This window comes from Danio rerio, chromosome 11, assembly GCF_049306965.1.
Source record: "Danio rerio strain Tuebingen ecotype United States chromosome 11, GRCz12tu, whole genome shotgun sequence".
In the NCBI taxonomy this organism is placed as follows: domain Eukaryota; kingdom Metazoa; phylum Chordata; class Actinopteri; order Cypriniformes; family Danionidae; genus Danio; species Danio rerio.
The window spans coordinates 36,907,501-36,928,046 of record NC_133186.1 but is presented as its reverse complement, the minus strand read 5'-3'; the positions used below and the strand labels follow the sequence as shown (position 1 = coordinate 36,928,046).

At 37.1% G+C, this 20,546-nt stretch overlaps 1 protein-coding gene across 2 annotated transcripts in view; it reads left to right on the top strand.

Moving 5' to 3' along the window:
- Window positions 1–20,546, top strand: part of mapkapk3 (MAPK activated protein kinase 3) — a 45,567-nt gene that overhangs the window by 15,821 nt on the left and 9,200 nt on the right. The window contains exons 2-6 of one of the 2 annotated variants that reach the window (XR_012386895.1): window positions 12,019–12,158; window positions 14,552–14,616; window positions 16,909–17,171; window positions 17,254–17,408; window positions 17,457–18,820. Coding sequence is in view for 1 of the 2 variants with exons in the window: in NM_001080079.1 (NP_001073548.1) it covers window positions 12,019–12,158; window positions 14,552–14,616; window positions 16,909–16,988; window positions 19,837–19,963 (412 nt within the window). In the remaining variant the exon portion in view is untranslated. 2 annotated transcript variants of the gene reach the window in all.

Below are 20,546 nucleotides of genomic sequence, written 5' to 3'. Positions count from 1 at the left end.
GTAGGTAAACTGAATAAACTAAATTGGCCATAGTTTATGAGTATGCATGTGAGATTCTATGGGTGTTTCCCAGTACTGTGTTGCGGCTGGAAGGGCATCCGCTGTGTAAAACATATGCTGGATGAGTTGGATGTTCATTCCGAAGAAAAAGGAATGAATGAAGGAATAATTGTCATAAATAAAATGAAATATCTTAAATGTTTAATGTATTGAATTAATTTTGTATGAATCTATTTAAACAGTCTCTCCAGCATTTTGCGAGGACATTTACAAAATATTTTTGTGGTTTGAATTGACGGCTTTTCTCTAAACGGATGGCATTATTTAATTCAGCTTTTGCGATTTTATTTGATCCCGTAAAATGTATTTATTTTGTTATCTTACTAACCATTGGACTCCAGGAGGGACTGTTGTTCAAAGTAACAGTTATGATAAATTACATTGCAATAAATTATTACAATGCAATAAGATTTTTTTACATTAAATGCAACAATTATATATAGTATTTAGTTTTAATAAATCACTATATTACATACAATTAAAAATATACCAAATATATTACTGCCACTTTATATTAAGTGGCCTTAACTAATATGTACTTACATAGGAATTAATAGTTTGTTACAATGTACTTATTGTGTAAATACATGTATTTACTGTGTACTTATGCTTGATTAAATACATGTATGTAATTATATCTGTGATTAACTTTTGTAATTAGATTTGTAAATACACTGTTGACCATCCTTTACACCTTAACCCACCCTTAAACCAACCCATGCCACCAAACCTGTCCATAACCCAACCTCTATTCCAACTCAAAAGCACCACAAGTGTTCTCAAAAACATTATAAACAAACACAGTAAGTACATTGAATTTATTTTTTGATGCAAGTACATAGTAGTTAGGGACACTTAATATAAAGTGGGACTAATATATTTAATAATGAAATATATTTAAATAACTGCACAGGTCTGTAGAAGTTCATTTAAGGATTTTAATCAATTAAACTCAGCCCCATTTTTTTTTACAATAGACTCAGTAAACAGTGTAGGATTACGAGAGATAAGAATAGTTTTTATTAAAGATTGCTGTGGTGTCTTTTACAAGGGCCTTATTTTAGACTGATCAGAGTGTCATGTTTCACGTGTTATCATAAAACGTGACTTGGACAAACATTAAAAGTAATATACTCATGCGTGTCTCTGTTTGACCAAAAACCAAGTGTGAGGCGGTTATGATTACACTGACCACCAATAAATCAAGCAGAGGCTCTTCAGACGACAAAACAGATGTAAATGGCAAAACCCCTGCACATTTCTGAGGTGAAACTGAAATGGGGCTACTAGATGTACAACCCCCACTCACTTAGTCATGCAATGTTTTTTAAGGAAACTGTGGTCACCGAAAGTCTCTGGATACAGTCACTGCTGTTATTAATAATTTACTGTAAAACATAAAAATGCACTTCATTCGGTAACATCTAAATGAAAGCATTCCACTTAACATTTTTAAAAATATGACTCCATAATTGACTACACTGATAATGTAGTATAAATAAATGACTATAAATATGAACAATATGGATGCAAATAACATCCATGCATCTCGTTCAAACTTGTGATTTAACAAAATTAATGTAACTTAGGCTAGGGCGGTAATATGGTATACCGCGAGTTTCAATACCGTTATACCGTCACAAAAAACAAACTTATATAGGAGACTAGGATTAAATAATAAATATAATTTATTTTAATGCCTAAAATGCTTATGTGTGCTTGTCATCATAGGACAGCATGGAGGAGGAAGAGAGAGGTGGGGAAAGATAGTGAGTCACGCACCAAGTGACCTGGTCTAGAAAAAGAACACAGCTTCTGCGGTTTGGCAGTATTTTGGGTTTTGACCGGTAAATACAAACCTGGCAATTTACAAATTGTGCAACAAAAATGAGACCACGAGAGATGGAAATACCTCAGACTTAGGATTGCATATATGAAACCACTATCCACTCACATCTGTGAGGATGGACCTGAGTTCACTCAGTGCAAAAAGTTTCAATGCCTCCCAATGCAGGACCGACAACATTTAGTCAGTACAACGATATGTTCATTTAATTCTGTTTGACTTTTGAATTTGCACTTTTTTATGAACTACTATTTGTTGCTACACTGTAAAAAATAAAAAGCTGAGTTAACTTAAAGTTTTAAAGCAACCGGCTGCAAAGAAATTTGGAGTTTATTAAAGAGCCCATATTATGGGTTTTTGAAAATTCCCCTCCATGTAGTGTGTAACACAGCTCTAAGTGAAGTGAAGTATCCAGCTAAGGCTTAAATCTGTAAGAATACAGTGTTTAAAACGGTTGATTCATCTATAAAAGAGTCGACTCATAGTGCTTCAAACGAGTCGCCTTGATACCGACTCATTAGGTGTTTCGCCATGACGTACGAACGAAACCAAGTTATTCACGTGCACGCGCAAACCCGGGAGATTTCAAACCTGAGGCCCCGCCCTCTGACGCAGAAACCCAGACACACACACACACCCACAAACACACGCACACCCACAAACACACGCACACAAACATGCCGGTCGATTGAAGTCACACTGCAAATGGACATTATATTGAGTCTCTACCCAAAGATGAAACATCAGCATTATAACCAAGCAGTTGGAAACTTCTGGAAGCTACATGCTACAAAGAATACTTCATCTGAGTTTGTTAAAGGAAGGATCAGTAAAGAGTAACTGATGGACGTCAGGATGGGTTTCTTCCATTTCTCAAGTGTAAGTACGTGCGGTTAAAGTTGTTGCCTCGTTTACTCTAGCTTGCAAATGTATTTAGTTGTGATTTGTTACTTGTAACCGCGTGTACTGTATCAGGTTAACTGGATATTTGATCTTATCGCGTGCAAAGTCACGTTAAAAATGCGACGCGTGCTGTTTGTTTATGGAGCTCCGTGCTAGAGTTCTGCTTCCGCGATTTATTCGGAAATTTATTCCCGCGCCGCAGAAATCTGGCGCGGGGACAGCCGCGGGAATAAATTTCCGAATAAATCGCGGGAGCGGTCGGTAACGGGTTTAATTTGGGACGGGAGCGGGCTGTCTAGCAATATCACGGATATTGCTATGCGAATTAGAAAGAGAGAGTCTGCGTGGTGCTTGTGTGTGTGTTAGTGCGCACGCGCGCGTATGAGAGAGAGAGCGAGCGAGAGAGAGAGAGAGCGAACGAACGAACGAACGAGCTTTGTGTGCTTTGTGCTGTGTGTGTGTGTTTATACTGTATACTGGGTGATTTTTGGTTGTGTTCTCCGCTCTAGCGGGACCGGGCGCGGCGGGCAGAAAACGGAGCGGGTTCTCAGGCTAAAACCTGGCGGGTGCGGGCGGAAGCGGGAGCGTTGTCATCCGGAGGTGTGTGTGTTTTTGTGTGTGTGTGGTATGGCGAGTACACGACTGTCTCCTTCGTTCGGTTATCCGTGGCACTATCCACTCGCCATAGTGTGGCAGCTAAAATCCACGTCTACACTATTGAGCGTGTATGAACTGTGATTACTTTTTAAATTGCTGATTAGCTATTGGCCATTTCACTCTCTGACTGAAGGCAGTCGACCAATCGCGACAGACTGTCATTGGTCCAATCAGCGCAGATTAGCTCCGCGCTAAGGAGGGGTTTGGGAACAAATGAATCACTGGACGATTCATACAGGAGTCGCTGGGATAATTAGGTAAAAATAAATGCAGATTATAAGACCATGAAAGTGTTTTTTGACCTTGCATGCATATTAGACTGTTGTTGGAGACCCTTACAACCAGGATATGACCCTATTTCATGTATAATATGGGCTCTTTAAGATTCAGTGGTTAAAGTTTATTATTTTATTATATTATTAAATATTTTTTTTAAGTTAACTGAAATGGCTTTAAGTCAAGTATATTTTTTGAAATAATTTGGCACAACTTGAACCACTGAAGCTTAATAAACTCAGAATTTCTTTGCAGCCGGTTGCTTTAATACTTTAAGTTGACTCAGCTTTTTATTTTTTACATTGTAAAACGCTGAAATGAAGAAATGAAAATTCAAAGTCTCCTCAACGGATTTTTTTAGTTTCGTTAAACAAACAGTTCCAAATATGCAGTTAAATCGTTTTTATGAGTAAATTTAACTCTTAGCTCAAAAATATGTCCATCTAACTTACGATTTTAAACTGAGTTAACTATTTGTAAGTTGGCTTTTTTTACAGTGTAATGTTATTTTGTTATTGTTTCTGTTTTAGTGTTTGGTTTTCAGTTTCTGAACTGTTTAGGCACAAGCCAATACTTCGGTGACACTGTCTGAGCCTTACGACATAATTAAACAATTTTTTTTACAGTAATACCGTATACTGGGGTAAAATAGGGAGGAGGTTTGACGGTATCAAAATTTGGAGACCGCCCAAGTCTAATGTAACTTTGTGGCTTAGTTGTTAGCACTGTCGCCTTACAGCAAGTTGTTAGCACTGTCGCTGTCCCAGCTGGGCTGGTTGGCTTTTCCGTGTGGAGTTTGCATGTTCTCCCTGTGTTGGCTCGGGTTTTCTCCGGAATGACATGCAAAGGAATTGGATGAACTAAATTGGTCATAGTGTATGAGTGTGTGTGTGTGTGTGAATTAGTCTATGGGTGTTTCTCAGTACTAGGTTGCAGCTGGAAGGGCATCCGCTTTGTAAAACATATGCTTGAATAGTTGACAGTTCATTCCACTGTGGTGGCCTCTGATAAATCAGAAAATAAGCTAAAGAAACATGAATATGTTATTTACTTAACAGAAAATCAGCCGGATGGACGTCTATAGACTCGTCTTGCAGTTCATTTTACTGCTGAGACTATTAAATCTTGTGGCTGTAGAGTCAGGAAATTAAATGCAGCCATAAAGCTTGAACAGTCAATATAATCAATCTCTGACTCCAACATAAAATGTATGATTATTTTCCTGTGAACTCATTAATTACACTCTTAAAAATACAGGTTTCAGATCTGAGGCTCTACACTTTTTGTGTAAATTTTAAAATGACCCAACCCAGCAGGCACACAGCATCATGTTAATATGTTAGGTTAGAATTAGGTCGTGGTGTTAGATGAACAAAATTCAATGTCTAGACAGCGTCTAAGGATATTGTTATTTTGATGTACAATAATGATGTCAAAATCAAATGACGTTGATATTTGGTTGAATTTAGGTTGTGTTGGAAAGTGACCAAAATCCAACGTCGAGCCAACATCTTAAATCATATTGACGTCAAATACTGACATTTATTCGTCAGGTATGGCTGAAATACAATGTCTGATAGATGTCAAAGTGGTAATGTCAACACAACATCAAGCTGTAACATCATTAGATGTTGATATTTGATTGATTTTAGGTTAAGTTCTTCCGTAAACCTGATTTTCATTTCCTAACAAGATGCAACGTCTCCATGATGTTGAAGTACAACAACAATCTGACATCATGTTGTTGTCCTGTGCCTGCTGGAGAAAAGATGGTGCTGTTGGCTTAGATTAGCTATAAAGTTTCAGAAATGTGCTTCAACTGGCGTACTATAAGAGCCCGGAAACTTAAAAAAAATCTGTTTCTTATTAAAATAAAAAAAATTAGGTTGTAAAATAGTTTTATTTTCAATTATTTTTTTTTTCTTGGTTGGGTTTAGGGAAGGAGGAGGGTGGGTCAGTCAATTGGCGAGTCGGCCATTCAGTCATTCAGTCAGACAGACAGACAGTCACTCGACAGCGGCCTCTGGTGGGTTTACGCGAGGGCACAAGTGGCACTCGCAAGCGAAATTTGAGATACGAAAAATTGCACACAGCGGCCTCTCGTGGATTCGCGAAAATAAAAACTGCAAAAATACGTACCTCCTGGGACGTTTTTCACGGTCTCCAGAAATACTATGTTTTCAGAACGAGTCTGTGTTGTGTTTAGTATGCTGTTAGCTGTTTAGTCTCTATAGTGTTTTGGGGTGTTGCTATGCAGGTCCAAAGTTGTTTGGGGTGGTTGCCAAGGTGTCGCTATGCAGTTACATGGTTATTGAGTGGGTGCCACGGTGTTGCTGTTTGCAGCATGGTGTTTCTAGAGTGTTTTGGGGTGTTGATATGCAAGTGCTAGGCCCAAGAGGTGGGCAAACTACGGCCCGCGGGCCATATGCGACCCGCTGAACACTTTCATCCGGCCCCCGAGGGAGTTTTTAAAATGCTGCTTCTGAGTAACGGTTTGGTTCAGAATTAGTCAATTTATTATGCAATTACAAACGCCATGTGATGGCAGTATTGCATTTGGTACAATTAGCGCAACCAGTAGAATTAGAACACACTCTCGGATTTTAAAATGCACTCGACCGTTAATGTCTAAAAAGGAGTCAGACAAAAAAATAAATAGATAAATTTGAGTCAAAAAAATCAGTAGGTCTAATATGCCGAGAAAGTATTGCTGTTTTTAAAGAATACAACCTAAGGGGCTGATCACACTGAACGCACTTTATGCGTTGAGACGCGCCTCTTTTAAATCGTTTACTAACAGCCGCGAGAGTTTTGCGCGCTGCTTATGCACCCTGCGTATAACCATAGCAGACTTTAGACTTAGACATCCTTGCCAAGAGAGGGGACCAGGCTCATTGTTCACATTAACACACTCATAATAACATGACTTGGAATACCAAAGACTAGGATTCTTTTCCCATTTTATCTCATAGTTTTATAATGATTGATATGAGCATATTAATACACGCTTAAATCAGATTGTTGTACATTTGACTCAAATTATATAATTATTGTTGGTTAAATGTGTTCTTTTTTGTCATAGAATATATTTTCCATGCATACAACCACTTTAAAAAGTTATTTTATCAAAGATTTGTGGTTTCATCAAGTTTTATGATGATTGATCTGAATATTCTAAAAGCAGATTCTAATCTACAAAATAGATTATTGTAAATTTGACTGAATAGTAAACTTTAAGAATTATTTTTAATGTGTTAATATGAGATTTTTTTCTATCAAACAATATCTTTTCTATTCTCCACTGTAAAAATTATTATTATTATTATTACATTTTATAGGGGATTGTTTTTTTTTGTTTTAATGATGATTGATAAGCAAATATAAATAGCAAAATAGCAAATTTGACGTAAAAACATAAAAACTAAATCTGTTTTGTGTTAATGTGACATGTTTCTGTCCGATATTACATGTTCCATGCATACTGCCACTATAAATAAAGCCCTCGGGTCTAAAAAGTTTGCCCACCACTATGCTAGGGTGTTTGGGATGGTTGCCAAGGTGTTGCCATGTAAGTCTTAGGGTGTTTGGTGTGGTTGCCAAGGTGTTTTAAGCCGTTTCTAGGGTGTTCTGTTCGGTTGTCAGGTTGTTGCTTTTTCAGTTTTTCCTGATGTTTGTTATGCAGTTTCTAAGTTGTTCCAGCATTTGTCAGGGTGCTGCTTAGCAGTTTCTAGAGCTTTTTTAGAGGGTGTTGCCAAGGTGTTGATAATGCTTCATAGTTGATTGGGTGTTCTGAGAGATTGTCAGGGTGTAGCTGTGCAAATCCTGTGGTTATTTATGTGTTTCTATGCGGAGTCAGGGCAGTTGATAGGGTGTTGCTATGCTGTTCCTAGGGGATTCTGGGTGGTTGGAAAGGTGTTGCAGTTTCTATGGTGTTTAGAGTACTTGCCATAGTATTCTTAGTTATTTACTTTACAATATCCAAGGTTTTCTGGGAGTTGCCATGCTGTTTGTGATAATCTAAAATGTGTGTGCAATATTAGTAAGGCTTTCCTCAGAAAACACTACTAATAAGTGTTCTTTGTTAGTTTGTTACCATTGGGCATTGCTGAAATGAATCCTTTAACAAGATTACCCATAAAGCTTATGCAGCAAAACCCAGCGTGCACATGTGATTTCATATATGTGTGTGTGTGTGTGTTATTTGACACTCTGGCGGTTTTCTTCCAGCCACATCTTTTGTTCTGTGTTTTTGTTGTAAAAGGAGTTTCCTGACGTCGGTTCCCCTTTGATTCTACAGCAGTTTTTTTTTGTAGGTGGTTGCTGTATCTGTGAATCAAGACTGAACTATAAAGGTTACTTCAGTCAGACATTTACAACACTACCAGCCCACGGGCATCTCTGTTAAATGACTCAAACTGTCTTTCGGCTGCTGTTAGTCGGAAAGCAAACTTTGTTCACCCACATTCACATGCTGTGAACTTTTAGTTTATCATCTGCACAGACGGAGACGGCGTGGGTGGGGGTCAAATGAAATTGCATGCAGTTCACGCCTCTGCAAGTGGCTCAAACCGCTTTCGGGCTTAATTGGTAGAAATTAAAACCAGAAACCCATTTCTGTTGACTTGCATGTAAACAGCTGCTAAAGTGTTTTAAATTGCGTAAATGGATAGAGCAGGATTCTTTCATGTGGTGATATCTGCCTGGTTTTATTTGAGTCAAATATAAGTTGTAATATTTACACCAATGAGTAGCAAACACAAATGAAGATATTGGAAAATTCTCATAGGTCAAAACTTTAAAGTCTAATACTGTTTTTTTTAATAATTTATTTAGTATTTAGTTTTTAAGCATATTTTTTATCATGATTTACAGAGGATACCAACTAAAATGTCAACGTAACAATAGTTTATTTGTTAAAAATGTTGCCAGACATGTTTAAATCAGGAATCATTTTCATTTCATTTTCCTTCGGCTTAGTCCCTTTATTCATCAGGGGTCTCCACAGCAGAATGAACCACCAACTTATCCAGTATATGTTTTGCACAGCAGATGCCCTTCCAGCTGCAACCCAGTACTGGGAAACACCCATAGACACTCATTCACACTTATACACCATGGCCAATTTAGTTCAATTCACCTATAGCGCATGTCTTTGGACTGTGGGAGAAACCGGAGCACCCCAACCCACGCCAACACATGGAGAACATGCAAACTCCACACAGAAATGCAAACTGACCCAGCTCGGACTTGAACCAGAGACCTTCTTGCTGTGAGGCGACAGTCACTATGCCACCCTTCAAGAATCATTTGACATAAAAAGGCTCAGTTTAAGGATCTTGTTGTATCCCAAAATACTCATTGTCATTTTAAACCTTTATACTTTGGCAGTTAGCACTATCAAGTATTTAATCATTTAAAATATAATCCAATTTTGTGTAATCACTTATTATTTTATATATTATAACAAATATGCATCAGAATAACTGTTGTTTTATTTTGACATAAATATATCAAAGTTCCTGAAAGCAAAGAAGGTCAAGGTGCTCCAGGATTGGCCAGCCCAGTCACCAGTTGTGAACATTATTGAGCATGTCTGGGGTAAGACAAAGGAGGAGGCATTGTAGATGAACCCAAAGGATCTTGATGAACTCTAGGAGTCCTGCAAGAACTATTTCTTTGCCATTCCAGATGACTTTATTAATAAGTTAGTCATTGCAGAGATGTATGGATGCAGTCCTCCAAGCTCATGGGAGTCATACAAAGTATTAATTCTTTATCCACTGCACCATGACTATATTTTCTATACTGAACATTATTTCTGTTAAGTGACAAGACTTTTGTCTAGGCAAAGTCAGACCTTACTGTCCTAATTAAATAACTTAAAATCAAAGATCATATTTTCTTTTGGTAAAATAAGCGTAATCTAGAGGCCTTTGCCTTTAATATTAGCCACTTTTGATACCAAATGATCTACTAGAAGTTAAGTTATTATTTGTTGTTCCTAAAACTTGGATTGGCGACTTTTGTCAGGTAGTGTATATCATCAAAACTGGAGTTTTTAAACAACAGCAAACTAATAATGTTCATATATTAATTTTACTAAGTCTTTAAAAGTACATTATATTTAAATAATTGGATTGTTTCATATACCAGCAATATTTCAACCATTTAACAATTAACACGTTTGCTAGATTTGTCCTACCCTATCTACTGTAGGTATGTTCGTTAATGTTAAAAAATAAATAAATAAGTCAAGTAAATTTGTCATTAAGTTTGATGATTTGGGTTAAGTGGTATATATTTTGCACTTCCAATCTTCAGTTAAGGGCACATAGTGCGTGTCGATGCTTCATGTGTTTCATGCTGCATTTTCAGGGCACAAAAGTTTCTGTGCACTGAATGAATTTTGTGATTTGCTGCTAATAATTTTGACTTTAACTGCATATAAAACTACTTTTGTGAATATAATCCAATGCAAAGACCAACCCATGCGTCCTCTAGTGTGATTATTAGCTAGTCTTGTTGTATTATAGCAAACTTCCACAATCAGCATCAATGATAACACGCGTCATGTTGACTAAAAGGGACACAAATTGCTTAAACAGGAGATTAAGCTGAGTGTTACTGCAGCAGAATGTTTCAGGCACCAAAAATACACTGTGATGGGATGCATTTGCTATGTCAAGGTCTCACTCTGGCCTTGTGTGTGATTTCACACTTCAGGGAAGAGAAAGGACGAACACACAGAAAGAGCAATTAATGACTTTCTGTTCAGACTCTGTGGTAAATTGCATAAAGTGAATAGAAATTTTCTTTTGTTTTTAGATGAAACAAGCTGTTGCATAACTGTTCTTCTTTAATGGGCTGAAAGCGACTGGAATGTGTTGGACTTTTATTAAAGGAATGTTCAGAACAATTCAGGGTTAAAACTGTCAGCGTGCGTGACATAAAAAAGCCAAAAAATGCCTGTCAAAAGTTTATGATTTATTCATATGATGAATCTGTATTTAATATATAAGTAAATGCAACATAGGCTCATTCTGAAAACGCAGCCCTATATACATTTTTGGAGATCGCGAAGTATTTAGCCTGAGGTATGTATCATCACCTTGGAATTATAAGGTTTTGTGTGCGTTCTGAATGACTTTGAGATATTGAACTTTAAAGTTTTTGCAGTCCATAGCAAATGTGTGTAACATTTGTTTTTAAATAAAAAGTCTTAAAATGTAAACGACTTATATAAGAACATCTCATAATGTAAATAAGTTGTCATTTAATAAAAATATGTCAATAGCTCGATTTTGACAAAAATGTCAGATAGAACCTTATAATTCTAAGGTGACGGTATGGCTGCATTTAGTCTTTCAAATGAATGATACAGGGCAGCATGATGCTGTTGCTTTGCATGCTTACAGGCTGCCCACTTACCTCTGAAAAGACAGCTTTCCAGCTGTTACCAGTTTGTCCAGTGGCTCGTTGGCAGACTTGAGATGTAAATAGACCACGAGTTGGCCGCGGGTTTGAGTCTGATGACATGAAATAAAAAAGTAAATAACAGGGTGAGAATGTGGTAAAATCTGAAAACGTGGCAAACATCAGGTGAGGGCTTTCCTTTTCTGGATTTTTTTTAAAGAAGTCAATTGGGTTAAGAGAAATGGGTGCGCTGGTCAACCGGTGGTTTTGAAAACACTATTGGTTGGGTTTAGGGAAGGAGGAAGGTGGGTCAGTCATTCGGTCTGTCATTCAGTCAGGACAGGTGCCTCTGGTGGATTTAGATGAGAACAGCAGGCGCGAATGGTACTCAAATTTGAGATCTGAAAAAGCATACACAGCAGCCTCTGGTGGATTCGTGAAAACAAAAATCGCAAAAAAAGTAGCAACAGTACGCTAGTAAATGCTGTCAAGTACAGCAGTACGCTTTCAGAATGAGCATGGGTTGGATTGTTTAGTAGTCCAGGGCCACATATCCTCATTTTGTGTGTAATTTTTTACTTTTTTTAACGGTTTTAATGAAATCTGTGATAAATTTATTTTAGATTTTTAAAAATAAAAAATATTTCTGAATAAAGTCTAATGAATGAAGTCTAAAAAATAACGTTTATTCATTGAGTAAAAACAGGAATTTCTTCAATGCATTCACTCTCATTTTTAATCAGTTTATCCTTGCAAAATAAATGCATTAATGTCTAGGAAAAACTTGTAACACATGAACACTGAACATTTATATCAAGTATACAAAAAGGTAATGATCTGCATGTGTTTTCTGATTTCTTTAGATTCTGTACGAGTGTCCTAAAGCTCAGAGGGAAGTTGAACTACACTGGCGAGTGTCTGGAGGGCAGCATATAGTCCGCATCCTCAGCCTCTATGAAAACATGTATCGTGGGAAAAAGTGTCTTCTCATAATCATGGAATGGTGAGTCATGTCACTGATAAAACGTCATTTCCCATCATGCTCGGCTTCCAGAAATAGTCCAGCTCAAATAGTACAGTCAAGCTCCTTGAATAGTGGCATTTTTTTTTAATTCTTTTTGACAGAAATACAACATGGGGGAAAAAGATCTTGTGTCACAGTCTTGTTCTGAATGGAGGTTTCACTTCTCTTTTCTGCTAATAATATATATTTTTTTAAATTCTCTTTTAGTTAGACTGCATTATTTCAGTTTCGAGTTTTCAGAACTATAAAGCGAAACTACCTATCAAATATGACGGTATTAAGAGAGTGTAGTCTTGTCTGAGTCATCAGTGTGTATTTTGATAATTATTTTAAAAGATTGTAAATTCATTTTGGCTATTAACAAACATCTCTTTTTTTATATGTAATGTTTTATTAATATAATACAAGCAAGAGTGAAATCCTCCCAAATATAAGTGCAAAAGCTTGTCTGCAATTGTGTATTACAAAATATCAATTTTGTCAAACAGTTCAGCAAACAAGAGGCCTTATTTATCATTCATTCATTTTCTTTTCGGCTTAGTCCCTTTATTTATCTGGGGTCGCCACAGCGGAATGAACCGCCAATTTATCTAGCATATGTTAAACGCACCGGATGCCCTTCAAGCTTCAAGTTATCTTTGGGAAACATCCACACACACTCATTCACACTCATACACTATGACCAATTTAGCCTACCCAATTCACCTGTACTGCATGCCTTTAAATGTGGGGGAAACCAGAGCACCTGGAGTTAACCCACCCAAACACAAAGAAACGACAGCTGACTCAACCGAGGCTCGAACCAGCAACCTTTTTGCTGTGAGGCAACAGCACTACCTTCTGCGCCTCCGCATCATCATTTTGAGTAAACCATTTGAACAAATGATTCAACAGATCGACTTCAAGACACTTGCAAGGACTTTCCACATATACTTTAAATTTTAGCATCATATTTATTGATCCATGAGAGGCCAGCTATTAACCCAAAAACACACTGAAGTCAAAATATTGTTTAAATATAATTATTGTAATATTCATTTCTTTTTAAAATATAATTTTTGAGAAAAAAAACTGTATTTTGATCACTTGACCACTAGAATGAAGAGGACACTAAATGTGAAAGATTTCAGCTTTAAAGTGCACTAAATAAAGTACACTACACTACATATTTTCACATTATGAGTGTATTATTTTTATATGTAGGGCTGGTTGGGTATTAATCCAGATGTCCTGATTCAGTTATAATTTCTAGTTGATTCATTTGAATCTCGACTTGAATTAATCATAGCAGATTTAACAAAACTCAAAAATGAATCATTAGTTTGGAGATGGTGAGGTTTTGAAAAGTAATCAACAGCTACAAATCTGTATATTACATTCTTTTTATTTAAGGTAAACATGGGTACTTAAAAACAACCTGTGTCATAATAAATAAAAACAAAGTTATAAATCACATTGTTTTTTTATTTGTCGCATTTAGTTGACTATATATGTGCTGTGGGTAAAAGGTGTTTCAATCCGGCTACCACTGCATATATATTTCAAACCTGTGGGAAGCACTGGAGTGTGTATGAATGTGACTGTGTTTCCTAGTACTGGGTTGTAGCTGCTTTATAACATATGCTATAGGCATATAAGTTGGTGGTTCATTCCGCTGTGGCGACCCCTGATGAATAAAGGGACTAAGCTGAAGGAAAATTAATGAATGATTTATAAAGTGACAAACAGCAAGCTTAGAATGTTTATATATGATAAATGTGAATTTGTCACTGTTTTGTCCCACACTTGCATATATCCTTGAGACTAACATACTGATACTAACATTTAAAAAACTTGATCTTAATTTCACCGGACCTTTAACAGACTTAAACAGAAAGCAACAGAGCTTTGATTTAAATTTGATGTGGTGTTTCATCAAGCAGCAGCTCTGAGTGCTGTATGAAGTGCTGCGATGGGCTTTATCTGAAAGATTAAGTGCTCCTCTCAGAGAGCGACAGTCACAGGCAGTCACACACTTACACACACACACACACACACACACACACACACACACACACACACACACACACACACACACACACACACACACACACACACACACACACACACACACACACACACACACACACTTAAACACACTTACACACACACACACAGAAGAGCTCCAGTCATTCATTAGAACTCATTTCCACTCTTCCTTCTGCTTTTGGACATTTTTGGCAATGATGTGATTCATTATTTATTAACCACGTAGTTATGTTAGAAAAAAAATCTCAGCTGGGAAAGGAATGCAACTTATTGTGATTGTGTATTTGTGCATTAAGCTAGATAATTATTGAACGTGTGTGTATATATGTGTGTGTGTTTGTCAGTATGGAAGGAGGAGAGCTCTTCAGCAGAATTCAGGCCAGAGGTGACCAAGCTTTCACAGAGCGAGGTGAGTTATGTATGTTTTGCAACACACACACACACAATTGCTGCGTTTCGTAATGGTTTTTATAATGTACACACTGTATATTCTCCCAACCTTCTCCTCAACCATCAGAACACATGCAGTTTTAGAATGTCAAAATACTTAATTCTGTTTCATTTATGAGCGATTCTTCTCATGGGGACCAAAAATTGTGCTCACTAGGTTAAAAATTAAAGTTACTAAGTTAAAGTTAGCTAAGCTAGTAAAAATTTACTATGCTTGTGGGGACATTAAAGGGTCCCCATAACGTTATGAATACAAGGTGCGTGCACGCATCCACACACTCTCACTCTCACACACACACACACACACACACACACACACTCACACACACACACACACACACACACACGCACACACACACACACACACGTTTGTTTCTGTGAATTGTGGGGACATTACATACAGTAGGTTTCCATTGTTTTTCTACATCAGCAATGTCCTCATATTTCACCACCTTCTTGTAATACCTGTGTCATACCTACAGTATGCCATTATACAGATTTGTGTCCTGATATGTCACAAAAACACATTCACACATACACATACACACATACACACACACACAAGGGTATGTAGCATTCAAGTTGCTTTACAGACACACTATTTAAGAATGGAGTTATGTGTTTAGTTGGTCAGCTATAAAATGGAGAGGAAGTTACAGTAAATAATGCTAATTCTGCAATCTCCATGTAAAGTCCCTAGAATAATCTGCCGTATATTTTCCATTAATTTTGTAGCCGAATGAATATGACGAATATGAAAATATAAGTTTACTATGAATATGATGAGGAAAATAATTTGTCATAATTTATATTGGTTGGTAATTTTGAGGAAGTTATTATACCATATTTGTTAGTCAGCAATACATATGACAGGGAGGATCACTTCTCATATACTTTTCACTTGTTGGTTAATTAGGGAAGTGAATTTGTTGTTTAAAAAAATGTCTAAATGTTCTTTAGTTAGCTTGTTTGTTAAATACGAATATGCTGATCAAGTTGTTTTCCCTTTATTTCAATAAATCATAATTACAGTTTACAACATTGTAATAACAAAAACATGATTAGGAATAATTAGTTTTCCCATAAAGGGCGAAGTCGCCTCACAGCAAGAAGGTCGCTGGGTCGCTGATTCGAGCCTCGGCTCAGTTGGCGTTTCTGTGTGGAGTTTGCATGTTTTCCCTGCGTTCGCATGGGTTTCCTCCGGGTGCTCCGGTTTCCCCCACAGTCCAAAGAAATGCGGCACAGGTGAATTGGTTAAGCTAAATTGTCCGTAGTGTATGAGTGTGTGTGTGTGTATGTTTCCCAGAGATGGGTTGCGGCTAGAAGGGCATCCGCTGCGTAAAAACTTGCTGGATAAGTTGGCGGCTCATTCCGCTGTGGTGACCCCGGATTAATAAAGAGACTAAGCCGACAAGAAAATTAATGAATGAATGAGTTTTCCCATAAAAAAGGCAGGGTTCCACTCAATCAATTTGTGTTGGAACATCATGAAGGAATTAAGTTAACTTGTTTTTACAGTTGTCCCTCCAAAAAAACTTTCATCATTAAAGTCATTTGAACAAACAGCAAACATAATTTTTGAGTGTGTATTTCAGTTGATTAATTGGTTAAATTTTAGTTGGAATAATTTTGCTTACACTGTAATACCGAATGAGTTAAGGTAACTCAAACCATTTGAGGAAACCGATTACAACAAACCATTTAAATTCAAAAACTAATCCTAATGAGTACCTAATGAGAACTTAATCCTTTTAAGTAAACCAAGCAATTTGAGCAAAGTAAAACCCAATAAATGAAGAGAACTCAAATTAACTAAGTACTGTAAAACTCAATAAGTTAAGGCAACTCAAACCGTTTGAGGAAACCGATTGATGCAAACCATTTGATTGAAAAAAAACGAATCTATACAAGTACTGTGAACTTACTCTATTTAAGTTGAAGTAATGAGGTATTTAATTAACTCATTACTTACAACAGAGTTAAAAACTTTTTCCAAATGAGTAGAATTAACTTTCAGTACATTTTGAGTTAAATACACTTATTTCATTTCATAAAGTTGACTGTTGGGTTTTACAGCGTAGTCACTAATATGGTTAAGGTTTTGATCTGATAAGGTAATCATTTTAGAGGAAGCCACTGTATTGTACACTTAATATTTTGAGAAAGGAAATGAATATTGGAGATGATTTATGTTCACTGTTCTACCCTAATAATGATTCGTGATTGTATGATTTCTGTCCTGTGCCCACAGAGGCTTCTGAGATCATGAGAGACATCGGCACTGCCATCCAGTACCTGCACGACATGAACATCGCACACAGAGACATCAAGGTGACCAGCGAACCCTTTCTACTATCTATAACAAAGGTCTCAAACTTAATTTCCGGAGGGCCGCAGCTCTGCACAGTTTTGCTCCAACCCTAATCAGACACAGCTGATCCAACTAATCAAGGTGTTCAAGACTACTAGACGCTATTTGTAACGAAGGGTCTGACACAGAGGGATCCATTTGCAGTATGTTTATTTAACAGAGTTCAATAAAGAGCACACAGATGTTACTCGTGTGCAGACTCACATCAAACACAGTTGTATTCAGTTGATAGGCTGGCTGCAGGAAAACACAGAGTGAATAAGCAGGCATGGGTCAGAGGCAGGCGGCTCAGATCAAAGTCGGGATTCAGGCTGGGTTCGAGACAGGCGGCAGGCAAGACAAGGCTGATAAACAGTCCGGGTAAGCCACAGGTAAAGCAGGCAAGGAGTAGAGCAGGCAAGGAGTAGAGCAGGCAAGGAGTAGAGCAGGCAAGGAGTAGAACACTCAGGAGTGTTTGCAGGGGCAGAACAAGACTTTGCACTGAGGTGAGTGTTTGTGCTTCTTATAAAGGTGTGTGTGGTGATCAATGAGATGAGCTGCAGGTGTTTGTGGCAATCAGTCTTTGGGATGACGTAATGTTAGAAGTCTGGTAATGATGACCTCTGCTGGTCAGCGAGGGGAATGACTGGGACCGAGTCGGTGACACTATTAAACAGGTTTGAGTTGGAGGTGGTTGGAGCTAAAATCTGTTGAACTGTGGCCCTGCGGGAATTAAGTTTGAGACCACTGACAACAACATTACATTTAAGACTAAACTGGGAGATTACGTTAAAGGGATAGTTCACCCACAAATGAAGAATTTACTCACCCTTCAAAACCCTTTTTGAGTTTCTTGCTTCTATTGAACACAAAAGAAGATGTTTTGAAAAATTTTGTCTACTGAGACCCGTTGACTTCCATAAAATACATATTTTCCTGCTATGCAAGTCAACGTTTACCAGGATTTTCCAAATGTCTTCTTTTTGTGTTTAATAGAAGAAAGAAAAATTACAAAGGTGTAAATGATGAGATCATTTAGATTTTTAGGCGCTCAGCCCGATCTCATGAGGAAATGTAACTATTTTAGTTTGTCTAATTTCTACAAATTCGTACCATTTTATTCATATAAAAATGTATGATTTAAAAAAAAAGCATGGCCCCAAACCCCACCCCTAACCTTGCTCTTCATTGGAGGATGAGCAAAGCATACTAAAATGTATGAATTAATACAATTTGGCCACTAAATCAAAAAGCTACAAAGTGTGGTATATGCACAAGGACTTTTATTTTTCAATAAAGGCCGGCTCACACTGTGCAATTGTATTTATTTATTCATTTTTTAAAATCCTGAACGATTGTAGCATGTTGGACTGCACGAACATTGCTCCCATGTTACACTGTAATATCTCAGCTGTCATAAAGACAGACTGAACAACAATAAAGGCTTGTCAAACATGAAAGAAAATGCTCCCGGAGTTTGACGTCATTAACCTGTGACACTTTCACTATCCCACGTTCTGAAATGATTCCTCACAGCAAACATAAACAATCTGTAGCGGCAATTTTGCAAACGGTGTGTCTCAATAATCAAACCAGGAAGAAACAAACAGTTTTGATATTTCCCCGTGGTCACTAGAATTGTCGCATGGATTGCGTCATCAGATTCTGCGCTCCTATTGGTTCTTGGATTGACGCTCATTACAGCTATTGTCTCACTGCAGGAAAGTGTCTGAAATCTTCTGACACTGCCAGAACTTCATCAGAGAAAAAATTTGATCAGTACAGACCTTAAGCAGCTGTCTGTGAACATGTCAAAAAAAGATAAGAGATTTTAGTCTCGGATTTCAGGAATCTTTTAGGATTTCCCAAATTTGTCTTAAATGACAAAATCATATAGCTGAAATCTCACAGTGTAAGCCAGCTCAAGCACTTTTAGTTCTAGTCTAATTTACCATTGTAAAATGGCTGTGTTTAAGATCTGGTTTCTTTCAAAATCAATGATCTTCACTGCCTGATTGATAAACAATATTAAGTGGGTCTCAGAGTGAACTATAAGCACTGCATTAAATTCTATTGTTCTGCACCATTTCTTTAAATGATGGAAATTTATTTCACCACAGGATTTTCATTTTGGAGTTTTAGCATTTCCTGCTGCTCCTTATGGCACTTGCCTTTAAATTTTAATTTTAATTAAATTATTTAATTGATGCTGTCAAAGGAAGCTTATGAAATTAAAAATACTCCACATAAACTAGAAGCTGCGACCCCTTTTTTTGTATTGTGTCGCAGTTTCTAGAGACATGAAATATTAAATGAGAAAACTGTGAAACTGAGAAAACTGCTTGTTTTTTACTGGGAGCTTATTGAATGCAAGCTGATTGAATGTAGTAAAGTAGGCATTTTATTCAGAAAGATCAGGAAATGGGTTTTAGAAGAGTCATTACAACCTAACAGACTAACAGTTGAAGGGGCATGGTTAAGTATGTTAGCCACTCCCAATACCTTAAACAGACCTAATCTGAGAATTGAACTGAAAACAAACAGGAAGTGCATTTTTAGATTTCAATTAAATATTACAAGGGCAAACCATTTTCTTTCTTCATGACGTGCACAGATGAATTGCTCACCACAAAACTAGCAACGTGAGCTAACAAAGTCATATGGCTAGTTTTTATTTCATGTGTACTTCACCAGAAGTTTATCGGTGGCTGAAAAACACTTGCGGTGTGCATAGCCTGTTACTTTTAGATTGCATTGGTGAACTATCCCTTTAAAAAGCAGTATACTGTTGGCAATGTCATAAGCATGTGATCTGTCTGTCCTCCTCAGCCGGAGAACCTGCTGTACACTAGTAAAAACGACACAGGAGTCCTCAAACTTACAGACTTTGGCTTTGCTAAAGAGACATCACTCCATAACCCCTTACAGACGCCCTGCTACACGCCGTATTATGTAGGTCAGTATAAGATACACAACACTCTTGTTAGGGGAGGCTCCTTTTACACACTCATTTTTTTCAGTTTGATCCAATATACACTTCTAAGAGTTTCTTTAGAGTTGCACTCTATCAGCTTGTGTATGTAGATTTCAGTTGTAATACATTTTTAAAGGTTGTTTTCTCTACTTAAGTTTTTTTTTTCCTGCGTTGAGCCATAAATCTTCACTTCAGATGCATTAAAACTTTATAGTTTTATTTACATCTGTATTCTGAAGGTTGCTGCAGAAGGATTTGCTCATACATAATGTCTGATCATATTTACATGTTAAGCTATGAATAATTGTGAAAAAAGCATTCTGGCTTTTTGCAGTATTTTCAGAATTAGTGATGAAATGAGATTCCCAAAATCCTTTTAATAAAATAATTTTACTTTATTATCTTTTACAAAATTAAACAAGGATTTCTTTTTATAATTCATTTTTATAGATTTTTTAGGAACATATATCCAGTGAAAAAAAATATGTAAAAAGCAAAACATCCCCACAACATGATGCTGCCGCCCATACTTCACAGTTGGGATGGTGTTCTTAGGCTTGTAAGC